Raw genomic sequence first — 13,341 nt, 5'->3', positions numbered from 1 at the left:
ATTATACATATATATATACACACATTACTTTTCATATTCTTTTCCATTATGGTTTATCACAGGATATGGAATACAGTTCTCTATGCTATACAGTAGAACCTTGTTGTTTATCCATTCTCTATATAATAGCTTGCATCTGCTAATTCCAAACTCCCAATCCATCCCTTCCTGACCCCATCCTACATATATTCTTATATACATCCCACATATGTGCAGAGTGATGCAAGTATAAGTATTCATTGTAGTATCTCTCATTAATAACAAAAGAGTGGAAGCAACACAAATGCACTTCAATAGAAAACTGGTTATGTAGGCTATGGAACATCTACACCGTGTAACAGTATGCACTTATCAAAACAATGAGTCAGCTCTTTATGTGCTAACCTCAAGAAGGGTTTTTAAACAAAAACGGGCAAGGTACAGGACAGTGTGTATGTATACCTTGCCACCATATTGTAAAACAAAATTGTAAAACATGAAAGAGAAGGTCTGGAGTGGGGTGGAGAATATATGTACCTACCATTTGGTATAAGTATAGACAATGTCTGGAAGAATACACGGGGAATTGGTAACAGTTAACACTGCGGGGTGGGTATGGAGAAGCTAAAGTCAGGATTTAGTGAGGGGGAAGTATTTTCAGGGTCCCCTTTTGTACCTGTGGCATTGTGTACCATGTATAGTCTAATTCTAATGGCATGAATTCAGTTAACGATTTTATTAAACAACACTAATTTAATCAAATTTGGGACGTTCAGAAAACTTGAGTCACAAAGGTTGGCTTGACCCTTCTTATTTCAAGGTCATGCATTTCCTATGAAATTATTTTCTGTCCTCCATACTTTTCTAAAAAACATTCTAAAGGCTTTATTTAGCACCAGGTAGACTATTTCATTATAACAGTTGTTAACTTCAAGACAGCCATTAAAATAATTTACTGGCAGCTACTGAAGGCACCTTGGAGCAGTATCTCAGTCTGGGGTTGGGTGGATAAATACTGTAAGATTAATGTACCCCAAATAAAGCGTCAAAGCTACTGTACAGTAAGTGTCTGTACATAGCTTAAGTACACAGGTGCCTTGCAAACTTGAAATGCACAGGACCTCCTTTTACGTAGTTGGATACTTCTATCTTGTCTTAAGGCAAGCTTATGATTCTTGCAACCTTTTTTCCTGATTAGAATTGTCCAAAGGCTTTTTTGTGGGAAAGGTTTCCTAATAGGTCTCATTGAGTGAAGTTTACGAAAACCCGAGGCATTTCCAACAGCAAGATCTCCTCCTATAATGATGGGGCCCCCTGACTTACTCTCCTCACTTCCTTTTTTGAGAAAGCTAATCGGTGAGTCAGCTCAGGGCTGCAGCATTACGGTTGATGTCAGCAGCCTGGACTGCTTGGCAGACACATGTGCCAGCAGCTGGTGGCCACGCCCTCCTCTCCTCCCTCCGGAGCCAGCTGGTTCTTACCAGTTTTGGCAGCTTTGCACAGCACTGCTTGTGGCTTCCTGTGGCTGCCCCCTCGCTCAACCGTGCACCCAGTCCTCTTAAGTTCTCTTGCTAGGCAAGGATTGGCCACCAACCACACCTTGGCTTAAACGTGGGTGGATTTGAAATGAACTGTTAGACATGATCAGAATTAGCAGATGACATATAAACACAAGACTCTGACAACTGCCTTGATTGGGGCTTGAGATACTTAAAGGAGAAACCAGCCATGGCCAGCTCGCCTGGACTAATGTTTAAATGGAATCTTAAGTAAGGTTGCAGTTGAAACAAAATTCTTTAATTATCCTGTGCTTGGACAGATGTAGGGGGCGTGCGGGGTGTCTTTTAAAATAATTCCCCAGTGGTTTGGGCAGTTTTTGGTCACGTGAATCCTGTGAGCTTCCTGAGGGTGGGTGACTTTGTTCTGCAGGTGCTTGCAGCTTACCTGGGCAGTGCATAGCTCAGTGTGCACTCAGCTCTGTTGCCTCTGTGGTCTAGCGCAGGGGTTCCCAGGGAAGCTGAACAGGGCATCTTGGCATTGTACTCCTGTTCCTGCTTCCATCCCGTGACCTCCAGTGAACCCAGGGAGATCTAGACAGCATAATGCTGCAGTGTCCGCTTGCCAGCTGATGATTTACGTTTAAGCGTTAGCACTGTTCCCTACTTATGCAATGGAAGCCCCTCTGTGCTTCCCTTTCCTATGTTCTGGGCTGGGCCGGAGAAGAAAGAAGGAAGGTCAACAAAAGACTAAATAATCAGAAGCCTAGGAAAAGTTTGGGGAATTTCTGTCTTCAGGTTATTTGGCCCTTAGCCCTTCTTTTTTATTTATTTATTGTCCTAACTTTTAAAAATAAGACTTAGGAAACAAAGAAAAGTTAAAACACAGTACAACAAACACCCAGAACCTACCACCTAGATTCAACAATTACATTTTGACATCTTTGCTTTATTTATATATGTGTGTATATATTTCCAGTCCATGTTCCTCTTTCTAAGACTTCCGTCCAAATTTCTTATAACTGCTAACCCTTCTTTTAAAGGTTTAGGAATCAGCGTCTTCTCAATTTCCTCTTAATTTTTTTCTTTTTGTTTGCAAAAATTTTTGCTGAGTAAATTTGGGTTATTCTTCTTAAGACCTCTTTCTCTGGGTTGGATTGAACAAGAATTCACACTCGGAAGAATAATTAAAAGTCTGTCCCCTATCAGCTGGAACTTTAAAGAAACTCACCTATTTTCCCCCTTTTCTGTTGGAGGCGGTGTATTTGTTTTATTTTTTTTAGGGAGAAATCATCGTATACAGGTATTCTTTAGTATCTGAACTTAGGAATTGAATAGATTCAGGTACATGTTTTGTGATAGGGCTGGTAGCCATCATTATCTGAACCCTCATGTAGATCTGAAGTCCTGGAACCACATAGCTTTTTGGATGACAAAGCGTTTCTTATCATCCGAATTCCTGTTCTCTCAAGGTAGGAACTACATAGATTGAGATATCAAGAGGTATTGGTACAGCAAGGAGGAAAGTGCTCGTTTTTATCAGAGCCCAATCTTACATACCTACATGGACCTATGGGAGGTCATGAAATCTAATTAGATCTTGATTACATGGGCAGCTGGGAGAATGGGGGAAACAAGCTTCAGATAATATCATCCTTAAATAGTTGTAGTCATGTATTTATTTGTGACTGTAATTCCTTTGAGATAAACCTTTAGTGGAAATTGAATTTGTGTTTTTTTAAATAGTCACTGGTCTGTTGGGATCGGAAATATTTTCTAATAGAAAACAGTTATTGGCCACAGTTGAAGTGTCTGGTTATTTACATAGTCTATCATCTTTATCTATTTTTTAAATTTTAATATTTTTTTAAAAAATTTTTATTTATTTATAGCTGTGTTAGGTCTTCGTTTCTGTGCGAGGGCTTTCTCCAGTTGCGGCAAGTGGGGGCCACTCTCTTCATCGCTGTGCGCGGGGCCCCTCACTATCGTGGCCTCTTTTGTTGCGGAGCACAGGCTCCAGACATGCAGGCTCAGTAATTGTAGCTCACGGGCCTACTTGCTCCGCGGCGTGTGGGATCTTCCCAGACCAGGGCTCGAACCCATGTCCCCTGCATTGGCAGGCAGATTCTCAATCACTGCGCCACCAGGGAAGCCCTAAATTTTAATATCTTTATTGGAGTATAATTGCTTTACAATGTTGTGTTAGTTTCTGCTGTACAACAAAGTGAATCAGCTATATATATACATATATCCCCATATCCCCTCCCTCTTGAGCCTCCCTCCCACCCCGCTATCCCACCACCTAGGTGGTCACAAAGCATCGAGCTGATTTCCCTGTGCTATGCAGCAGCTTCCCACTAGCTATCCCTTTTATATTTGGTAGTGTATATATGTCAATGCTACCTTCTCACTTCGTCCCAGCTTCCTCTTCCCCCCACCTGTGTCCTCAAGTCCATTCTCCACATCTGCGTCTTTATTCCTGCCCTGCCACTAGGTTCATCAGTACCGTTTTTTTAGATTCCATGTGTGTGCATTAGCATACAGTATTTGTTCTTCTCTTTCTGACTTACTTCACTCTGTATGACAGACTCTCTAGGTCCATCTACCTCATTACAAATATCTCAATTTTGTTCCATTTTATGGCTGAGTAATATTCCATTGTATATATGTGCCCCATATTCTTTATCCATTCGTCTGTCGATGGACATTTAGGTTGCTTCCATGTCCTGGCTATTGTAAATAGTGCTGCAGTGAACACTGTGGTACATGAGTCTTTCTGAATTATGGTTTTCTCAGGGTATATGCCCAGTAGTGGGATTGCTGGGTCATATGGTAGTTCTATTTGCCATTTTTTAAGGAACCTCCATACTGTTCTCCATAGTGGCTGTATCAATTTACATTCCCACCAACAGTGCAAGAGCGTTCCCTTTTCTCCACACCCTTTCCAGCATCTGTTGTTTGTAGATTTATTGATGATGGCCATGCTGACCAGTGTGAGGTGTGATACCTCATTGTAGTTTTGATTTGCATTTCTCTAATGAGTAGTGATGTTGAGCATCTTTTCATGTGTTTGTTGGCAATCTGTATATCTTCTTTGGAGAAATGTCTATTTAGGTCTTCCACCCATTTTTGGATTGAGTTGTTTGTTTTTTTGATATTGAGCTGCATGAGCTGCTTGTATATTTTGGAGACTAATCCTTTGTCAGTTGCTTGATTTTCAAATGTTTTCTCCCATTCTGAGGGTTGTCCTTTCGTCTGGTTTATGGTTTCCTTTGCTGTGCAAAAGCTTTTAAGTTTCATTACATAATCTCTCATCTTTATCTCAGGGCAGTCATCCAGCTGGGCTTCAAGATCTGCCATTGAGTTACAGGTCCTTGCAGACCCTGGCTCTGGCCCCTTCACCCTGGCTGATGGACCACGGCAGCCCCTTGTGGTCATGTGATGTCTTTGTATTGAGTTTACAGGGTTTGTCAATTTCTGTAACTGCAGTGGGTCCAGACAGGGAAGTGACATGACTCAGCAAAGAGGATTACTTGGAAACTAGACCCGACCTGATCTTGAGTCCTGGCTTCTGTGATCTTGGGCAGGTTACTTAAACCTCTTAAAGCCACAGTTTTCTCATCTGTAAAATGGAGCTAATAAGAGCTACCTTAACATCAAATGGATTCCATATATTTCATGCTGAGTTGTTTAGCAGAGTATTGATGATGGCTTATTTTTTAAAGTCCCTTTTTGTTTACTGGATCTGAGTAACAAGCTGGTCAACTCAGATGGAATAGCAATTAGTTTCCATTGAATTTAGCAAATGGGTTTTCGAAAACCATCATTAAAGTGACAGAAGTTTTCACAAATGTAACATGAGAATTCTTCCTTCTTTCTAAGTGTTGGATGATGAGGTCTGGAGGGAAAGTTCAGTAGGAAGGTGATTTTTAATTGTAAGGAGCTTTCTTCTTGAGTCTATCAGACATATCTGGCTACAGAGGGGAGAGAAAAGGATCTTGTGGAATCTGATTGGGTGATGCCAGGAACCAAGGGGTTAAGTTGAACCATTTTAGCAGATTGGCAAGGGGCATCAGGGCTGGGTAATTAAGGCTTCATTTCAGGGGATCACTGATGCATCAAAGTTGTTAATTAGTTTTATGAAAACAAATTGTGCAACCACAGGGAGATTGTAATTGGATAGTAATTGAAAATAACTCAGTGGTAAACCTTAGTTGAGGAACCAGTGGAAGTAACTTGGAAGGAGAAAGGGAGTTGGGGTCTGTAGGTGGGGAGGGGGGAGAACGAAAGAGCCATAGTGAGACAAACAATAAGACAATTTGAAGAGAGATGACCTAGAGTAACCTTTTTCTTATAGAAATGAGGAAACAGATCTGAAAAGGGGTGCGGTTTTTCTAAGACCACACAGCTAGTGAGTGGTAGATTTCCTTTCTTCCTTTGCCATGATGTTCCAGGATTGTCATGACTTTGATTTTTAGGAGTTGACTATGAAGATCATGAAACACGCTGAAAAGAAGGCTTCTGGGGCTGGAGTCTTCCACCCCTGCCTGTTTGCAGAGTATCCTCAGGAATGCTGCTCCATCATAGGAGAGAAGCAAAGTAGTCTCAAACTCTTGTTTCACTTATATACCACCCTCGCCATGACAATGGCTTCAGCATCCATGGCTCCACCATCCCCAGGGCTGGAGAAACATTTCAGCCTTCCACAGTGTGTCATCCTCGGAAAGGCCAGTCAACAGGGAAGTGTGTTTTGTTTGATGTTAAAAGAGGAGAGTTATTTTATTTTATTTTAACTTTTTATTTTATATTGGAATATAGTTGATTTATGATGTTGTGTTAGTTTCAGGTATACAACAAAGTCATTCAGTTATACATATACATACATCCATTGTTTTTCAGATCCTTTTCCCATATAGGTTATTACAGAATATTGAGTAGAGTTTCCTGTGCTATATGGTAGGTCCTTGTGATTATCTATTTTATCTATAGTAGTGTATATTTGTTAAGAGGAGAGTTATTTATTTATTTATTTATTTTTTTGCGGTACGCGGGCCTCTTACTGTTGTGGCCTCTCCCGTCGCGGAGCACAGGCTCCGGACGCGCAGGCTCAGTGGCCATGGCTCACGGGCCCAGCCGCTCCGCGGCATGTGGGATCTTCCCGGACCGGGGCACAAACCTGAGTCCCCTGCATCGGCAGGCAGACTCTCAACCACTGTGCCACCAGGGAAGCCCAAGAGGAGAGTTATTTTTGAGGTTCAGTTTCAAGTTGTGATTTGATTGTGCACCCAGAGCGGGCATGTCAGTTTGGGGAGCTGGTTGAGGGAGGAGTGGACGGTTGCAAGGACACAGCTGGAAATGGCTCTTTCCAATGCAAACCCAGGACAAGTTATATCATTGTTCTCACCGATACTGCTCAAACCTCTGTAGCTCAGAGGCATTCAAGCCCACGAATTTTAATCAATAGCTTGTTTACCTAATCCGTTTGGATGGTTCCTCATACTCAGTGGTTCTGGGAATCCGAAAGGAAAATAGTCAGGTCAGCAGTGGAGTTTCAGGTATGACTCAGCTGTCCAGTAAGGTGAACCACTTATCTCTCTTTTCTTATCAGCTTAGACCAATAAATACAGTATCTGGAAGGACAAAGTGTATTTGTATGGAAACTAATCAGGACGACATTTGGGGCTCATTTGGCCAAAATAAATTTCACGGTCTTGAAGTTCATACAATAGACTCGTACTGATTTGGGTTACTTAGGGAGCTCTCCCCTCATGATCCCTGCCTTCTCCCCCTTTTTGGTCTCTCTTACTGTCTCACCCTGATTTCTCAAATGAGTCTTCTCAGTTAGCACGGTTACAACATGGCTATAGAGCAAAAAGAACTCTACTTTTCAAGTTTCTCCAAAGGGACTTCAAATATCTGGTGGATCCATTGCCTTCACTGGCCAAGTTTTCCCTGAGGCCTTTCTTTTAAGTCTTAATATTTGCATCACCACAATAAGTTGGGAGGAGTGTTGCCCTTTTGTGCCTGTGAATGCTTACAAAAAGTAAAGAGAGGAGCTCAGCCAAGTAGATGATTTTCCACCTGTCCTGTTCCTTGGCTACCAATATAAATAAGAGCTGTTGCAGCCACATTGTCCAGTTAACAGAGGGAAAATATACTTATCAGTGGTGACTGCTTTTAAAAATAACATTTATTGTTTTTCTAATTATAAAAGTTAATATGGCCCTGTAGAGAATTTGGGAAGCTTAAAGGAGAAAAAGGAATACATTAATTTACTCAGGATCTCTTTTGTGACTATTTGGATAAGTGTATGTTCAAATCTTTTCCAAGAGGATACAACCCGCTTCTGTGGACATCTAGCTTTCTTGTTTAGAGCATTTGCCTTCTTTTTTAGTATCTGAATCTTATTATAAGTGCTCTTTATTTGCCATAAACTCAATACTGAACCATGAACTTTCTGAACTAAGAAAATAAAGAATTAATTTATTCCACACACCCTGAGGCTTCAATTTCTTATTAGAGAAGTCACAGGTAACACAATGCTTGAGTTGCAGTGCTGCAAAACAATTTTGATGGATATTGTCAATAGTAAGGTAAAGGGAGGAAAGAAGGAAGTTTCTAGGGGCAATTTTTTTTTTTTCCTGCTAGGAAAAAAATGCCAGTAACTTTAGAGAAATCTGGAATGCAGCCAGCTACTGTGTATCCTGTACATAGTGACAGATATCTATACTTGGTAGAGGAATAGATTTTCTAGAAAGATGCTTGTCAAATGGTCTCTGGCTTTAGCTGTGGTTCTGAGCTCCATCGTGGAGCTGCTAAAACCATTCCTAGCAGCATTTTCCCATTCACTTGACTCACTGTTAATGATTGGACAGCACCAATTCAGCATTCTGCCTTCGAAATCATGTTAGAAGTCATGTACTTAATTTCCACTGATAATATCCTTTGGCAAAATTGGGGGGGGGATATTAAATATTGAAAGTTTTGAACTGAGTTCAGGAAATAGGTGGGTGGATTTCTTAGGCTGTTGGCATGTGGTTTGTGGGCAGGAATTCCTTTTCTTAAGCAAGAACAGTGCACTATATTGACTGGCCGGGTCATCCAATGTACTGTCCCTGAGAACCAGAGTGTAGACAAGTGTTCTTTGTCTAATTGAGTGAATAAAAAACATGTTTTGGCATGAGTGGCCATGTGCATTTTCAGGGAGGAGGGGCACATGCATGCCAGGGCCTAATGAATTCAAATCTTAAAAGCGTATCCATAAAACTTGTCTGTGGATCAGAAGGGGGCTGGTGGGAATGCGTGATATCTAAGCCTTAAGACTGCACTGGAAGCAGAAGCAGGATGTGGGTGGTTGTACAAGGGAAAAATGCTGTTGGAACATTAGATTTGCCGTGTCAGAGGCCTTCGGAATCTGCACAGTTGCAAGAATTTCTCAGGCCGTAAGGCTTGTAAAAGAGGCAGTTGTGCTTTGCTTTGTGCGTTTTACAACTGGAGAACGTCATCCTTTGAAACAAGGGGCAATGTCTTCCTGATTGAGGAACTTGAAAATGTTTCTCTTGACAAGTGGGAGTCGAGTCATGAGGTTTCTAATGAGCAGTGATTAACAGCTCCGGGAAGAGTGCACATCACTGTCTGCACCCGGCCCCGTGTCGTCTGGCCACCTGGCTCGCAGATTTCCCTCTGTGCCAGAAGAACCAATAAAAATATAAGTCAACTGACTAGGAGGTGCCACCAGTGTCTGCCAGATTTCTAGGGTACGGTGTCAAATGACAGGGGCAACTAGAGATGTCCAGCTGGCCTGAGTTGAGCACTGACTTTCTCCCTGGGTTTGTGTGCCCTCTCTGGGCCGTAGTCATTTCACCTGCAAAATGGGGTGATACCACTCATCACTTACTCTCATCTCCACTGTGCACCCTGGTACAAGCCATGATTACACGTCACCTGCCCACTCACTGTAGCAGCATCCTAACTAGTCTTCCTGTGTTGATTCTTACCTCCCTAAAATCCAGCCTCCATGCACCAGCCGGAGCGGTCATGATGCTCACTGTCTCCATCTGAAACCATCTTGTTTGCTTGCTTTCGTGTTATCGTCTCTCTGATCCCTGCCCTGGAATACAAGCTTCACGGTCTCCCCTACATCCTGAAGAGCCTATCCACTGGCTCCAGCGGGGTGGTTCTCCCTCTCTCCTTCCAGCCGCTCTTGCTCTGGTGTTCTCCTGTTCTCATTTTGTTCAAGCAGTTTTATTTACTTCCTGAGCTAGTTTGAAATGGGAATCAGGAAACGGAGGGTTTAGTTTTAGTTCTGCCACTTCCTGGCTGGGTGCCCTAAAGACAGTCACTTACCTTCTCTGGGCCTGTTTCCTTACTTGTAAAAGAGAGGGTGTATTTGTTTGCAAGGGCTGCCATAATAAACTACCACAGACTGGGAAGCTTAAACATCAGAAGTGTATTTTCTCACAATTCTGGAGACTAGAAGTTTGAGATAAAGGTGTCAGCAGGGTTGATTCTCCTGGGCGTGTCGAAGATGGCCATCTTCTCCCTGTGTCTTCAACATGGCTTCCCTTCTGTGTGTCTGTGTCCTAATCTATTCTTATAAGGACATCAGTCATATTGGAGGAAGGCCCAGGTGTACCTTAATTACATCTTTAAAGGCCCTATCTCCAAATATAGTCATGTTCTGAGGTACAAGGAGTTATGAGTTCAACATACAAATTTTGGGGGCACAGAATTCATCCCGAAACAGAGGGGAATATGCTGCATAATATCTAAGACCATTTCCAGCAGTACGAAATTATATTTTTGTTGGAGATCTTCCTCCTCACTTTCTTGCCCAAGTTTCACTCCTATGAGGTAACAGCTTGGTGCATATGCTTCCTAATTTTTAATGTTCATACATATCCTCTCGTGCATTTTGAAGGGTGTGTGTGTGTGTGTGTGTGTGTGTGTATGTGTGTGTGTGTGTGTATCTAGCAATAATGTAAGTTATGGACTGTCCAAATGGGAGAATTTATCCACAAAATACTAAATGGAACCAAAAAAAAAAAGCATCCAAGAAGGGCTTTTAATTTCATTTTTTTCTTTAATTTTTTTAATTTAAAAATTATTTCTATCTTTATTTTTTATTTTATTTTTAAAAAAATTGAAGTATAGTTAATTTAGAATCTTGTGTTAGTTTCTGATGTAGAGCAAAGTGATGCAGTTATCCACATATATGTATATTCTTTTTCAGATGCTTTCCATTTAGTTTCTATAATTTTCTTTTTTTTTTTTTGGCTGCATTGGGTCTTCGTTGCTGCGCGCAGGCTTTCTCTAGTTGCGACGAGCCGGGGCTACTCTGTGTTGCGGTGCACGGGCTTCTCATTGCGGCGGCTTCTCTTGTTGCAGAGCACGGGCTCTAGGCACGCGGGCTCAGTAGTTGTGGCTCGTGGGCTCTAGAGCGCAAGCTCAGTAGTTGTGGTACACAGGCTTAGTTGCTCCACGGCATGTGGGATCTTCCTGGACCAGGGCTCGAACCCGTGCCCCCTGCATTGGTAGGCGGATTCTTAACCACTGCGCCACCAGGGAAGTCCCAGTTTCTATAATTTTTGAAGTATATAATTCAAAATTGTTTGTTTCTTTCTACAGCTGGAAACTGACAAGCTGGCTCTCCCGAGGAGCCCCAGCCCGCTTAGCACGAGCCCGGTTGCCAGCCCCAACCCGAAACTTGAGAATTCCACGCTTCTGACGGTGGAGCCCTCCCCGCTGGATAAGAACAAGGGCTTCTTCGTGGACGAGTCCGAGCCCCTCCTTCGCTGTGACTCCACGTCCAGCGGCTCCTCGGCGCTGAGCAGGACCGGATCCTTTATAACCAAAGGTACGGATGGCTCAGACCCACATTCATTCTTTAGCCTCCCCTCAAATAGCCCGTGGCATCTCTCCCTCCATCAGTTCCCCATTCCAGTAGGGGCTGGGTCATCTAAATGACCTGCCCTGGACTCCAAGGTGAGGCTGGCCTGCGCGAAATGACATCATTAGCTAGTCGGGACCTGCCTAGAAAATCTTTACAGCCCCGACTGTCTGGCCAGGAGCCTGTGTCCAGGAGTATCGGTCACCCTTGATCCTCATGATGCTATCGAGTGTGTGTTTTGGGGAAGGTCCGATAACGTGTAGTCTGGCAGGTTTTTTTTTTTGTGTGTGTGCAAATTATTTACTAGGCTTGCGGAATCCAGGGATTTAAAGTATAACTTATCTTGAGAGTCTGGAGTAGAGGTTTTAGTGACTGAAATTAAATTTCGCTCTGTTAAGCTTGGTTGCAAATAACAATGTTTTAAACATCATGGGTTGGTACTTTTGGTAAATAATTTGCCACTTGCAGTTTTGAATAGCAGGGTAGGGAATTAGCATGTACACTATACTGATGACAGGTTTTTGTTAGAAATTTCCTAGTTTGGGTAACACCGGTTATATTTTACCAGAAGGGTTATACTTTATGTTGTTTTTTATATCTTTATAAAATAATTCTATTTTACATATTTTATACTTTATATATTCATATATCTCTATACTTATATAAAGATTTATATTTTAGTTTATAATTTATGTTACATATTATATTTTAGAGAATACGTTTTATAAATGATAATAGAAGTTATAGTTCCTCACTCCATTGTAAGATATGACCCAAGAAGCAATATTTTCTTATTTATGTGCTTTTGCTCTAAGCAGTTTAATTTGAAAATATAACAATGTAATTAGGAAGTCAGATAAGCCGATTATTGACTTGGAATGTTTGAGGGGAAAGGCTGGGCTCATATCTTTGCTTACTAACATGTTACAGATGGGGAAAGTAGTGACGTTTTGTTTTTGTTTTTTTAAAGTTTCTTTAAGTATTTCAGCATTCTCCTGAGTTTCAGGAGAATTTCGGAGACGTCATTTGAGTCTAGGCGAATGTCACGTTCCATCAACAACGCATTCAAGCAGATAAGCAGATCCTTGTCTGATCTCTGTTAGGCACATCTTGTTTGTTATCTTACGGTGCAACGTCGGTAAAAACCAATGTGCCTGAGCTTCACTCCCTCACCTTGTGGGGTGGGATGGGGACAGCCTGGGGAGAGGGTCGCTGTCACCTTAGCTCTCCTCCGTCCCCCAGTACAGTCCCGTTACAGCTGTCCCCTCTGCTCTCCTCCCTGCAGAAAAGAAGGACACAGTGCTGCGACAGGTGCGCCTGGACCCCTGCGACTTGCAGCCTATTTTTGATGACATGCTCCACATCTTGAATCCCGAGGAGCTGCGGGTGATTGAAGAGATTCCTCAGGCCGAGGACAAGCTGGACCGGCTGTTTGAGATCATTGGAGTCAAGAGCCAGGAAGCCAGCCAGACCCTCCTGGACTCTGTTTATAGCCATCTTCCCGACCTGTTGTAGAACACGAGGAATACTGCACTCTGGAAATTACTCAATTTAGTGGCAGGGTGGCGTTTTTATTCTTATTTTTTTTAATTTTTGTTTTTTGGTGTGTGTGTGTGTGTGTGCGCGTGTGCACGCGCGTGCGTGCGCGTGTGTGTGTTTAACAGAGTATATGGCCAGTGTTTTGAGTTCATTCTTTCTTTCTTTTTAAAAACCCTCCTGGGAAGTTAACATATAAGCCTTTTCAACTGTTTCAGAATATCCACCACTGAAGTTTTTTTAGGTTCCATATTTTCTCTGTTTTGCCTTTGTATGTATTCTCAAAATTGCTCTGTGCACTTTAAATTCACTTAATATATCACAAATACAGTGTGGCTTTTCCCACACACTGGATTATGAGGCTCTTAACTTCTTAAAAGTGTCATAGCATCTTGTGAATGCTATAAGCTGTCTTCATGTCTCAACATTCACATCTGCTTT

At 42.2% G+C, this 13,341-nt stretch overlaps 1 protein-coding gene across 1 annotated transcript in view; it reads left to right on the top strand.

Moving 5' to 3' along the window:
• TNFRSF21 (TNF receptor superfamily member 21) overlaps positions 1–12,879 on the top strand; it is a gene marked incomplete at both ends in the record, with an annotated part of 62,719 nt that extends 49,840 nt beyond the window's left edge. The window contains 2 exons of the mRNA XM_079713668.1: positions 11,103–11,331; positions 12,650–12,879. Coding sequence (XP_079569794.1) covers positions 11,103–11,331; positions 12,650–12,879 — 459 coding nt within the window. The remainder of the gene's footprint in view (positions 1–11,102; positions 11,332–12,649) is intronic.
• Between the last annotated feature and the right edge of the window lie 462 nt (positions 12,880–13,341).

This window comes from Hyperoodon ampullatus, assembly GCF_949752795.1.
Source record: "Hyperoodon ampullatus genome assembly, chromosome: 10".
Taxonomy (NCBI): Eukaryota; Metazoa; Chordata; class Mammalia; order Artiodactyla; family Ziphiidae; genus Hyperoodon; species Hyperoodon ampullatus.
The sequence above is the reverse complement of the archived record's forward strand: the minus strand, read 5'-3'. Positions and strand labels throughout refer to the sequence as shown.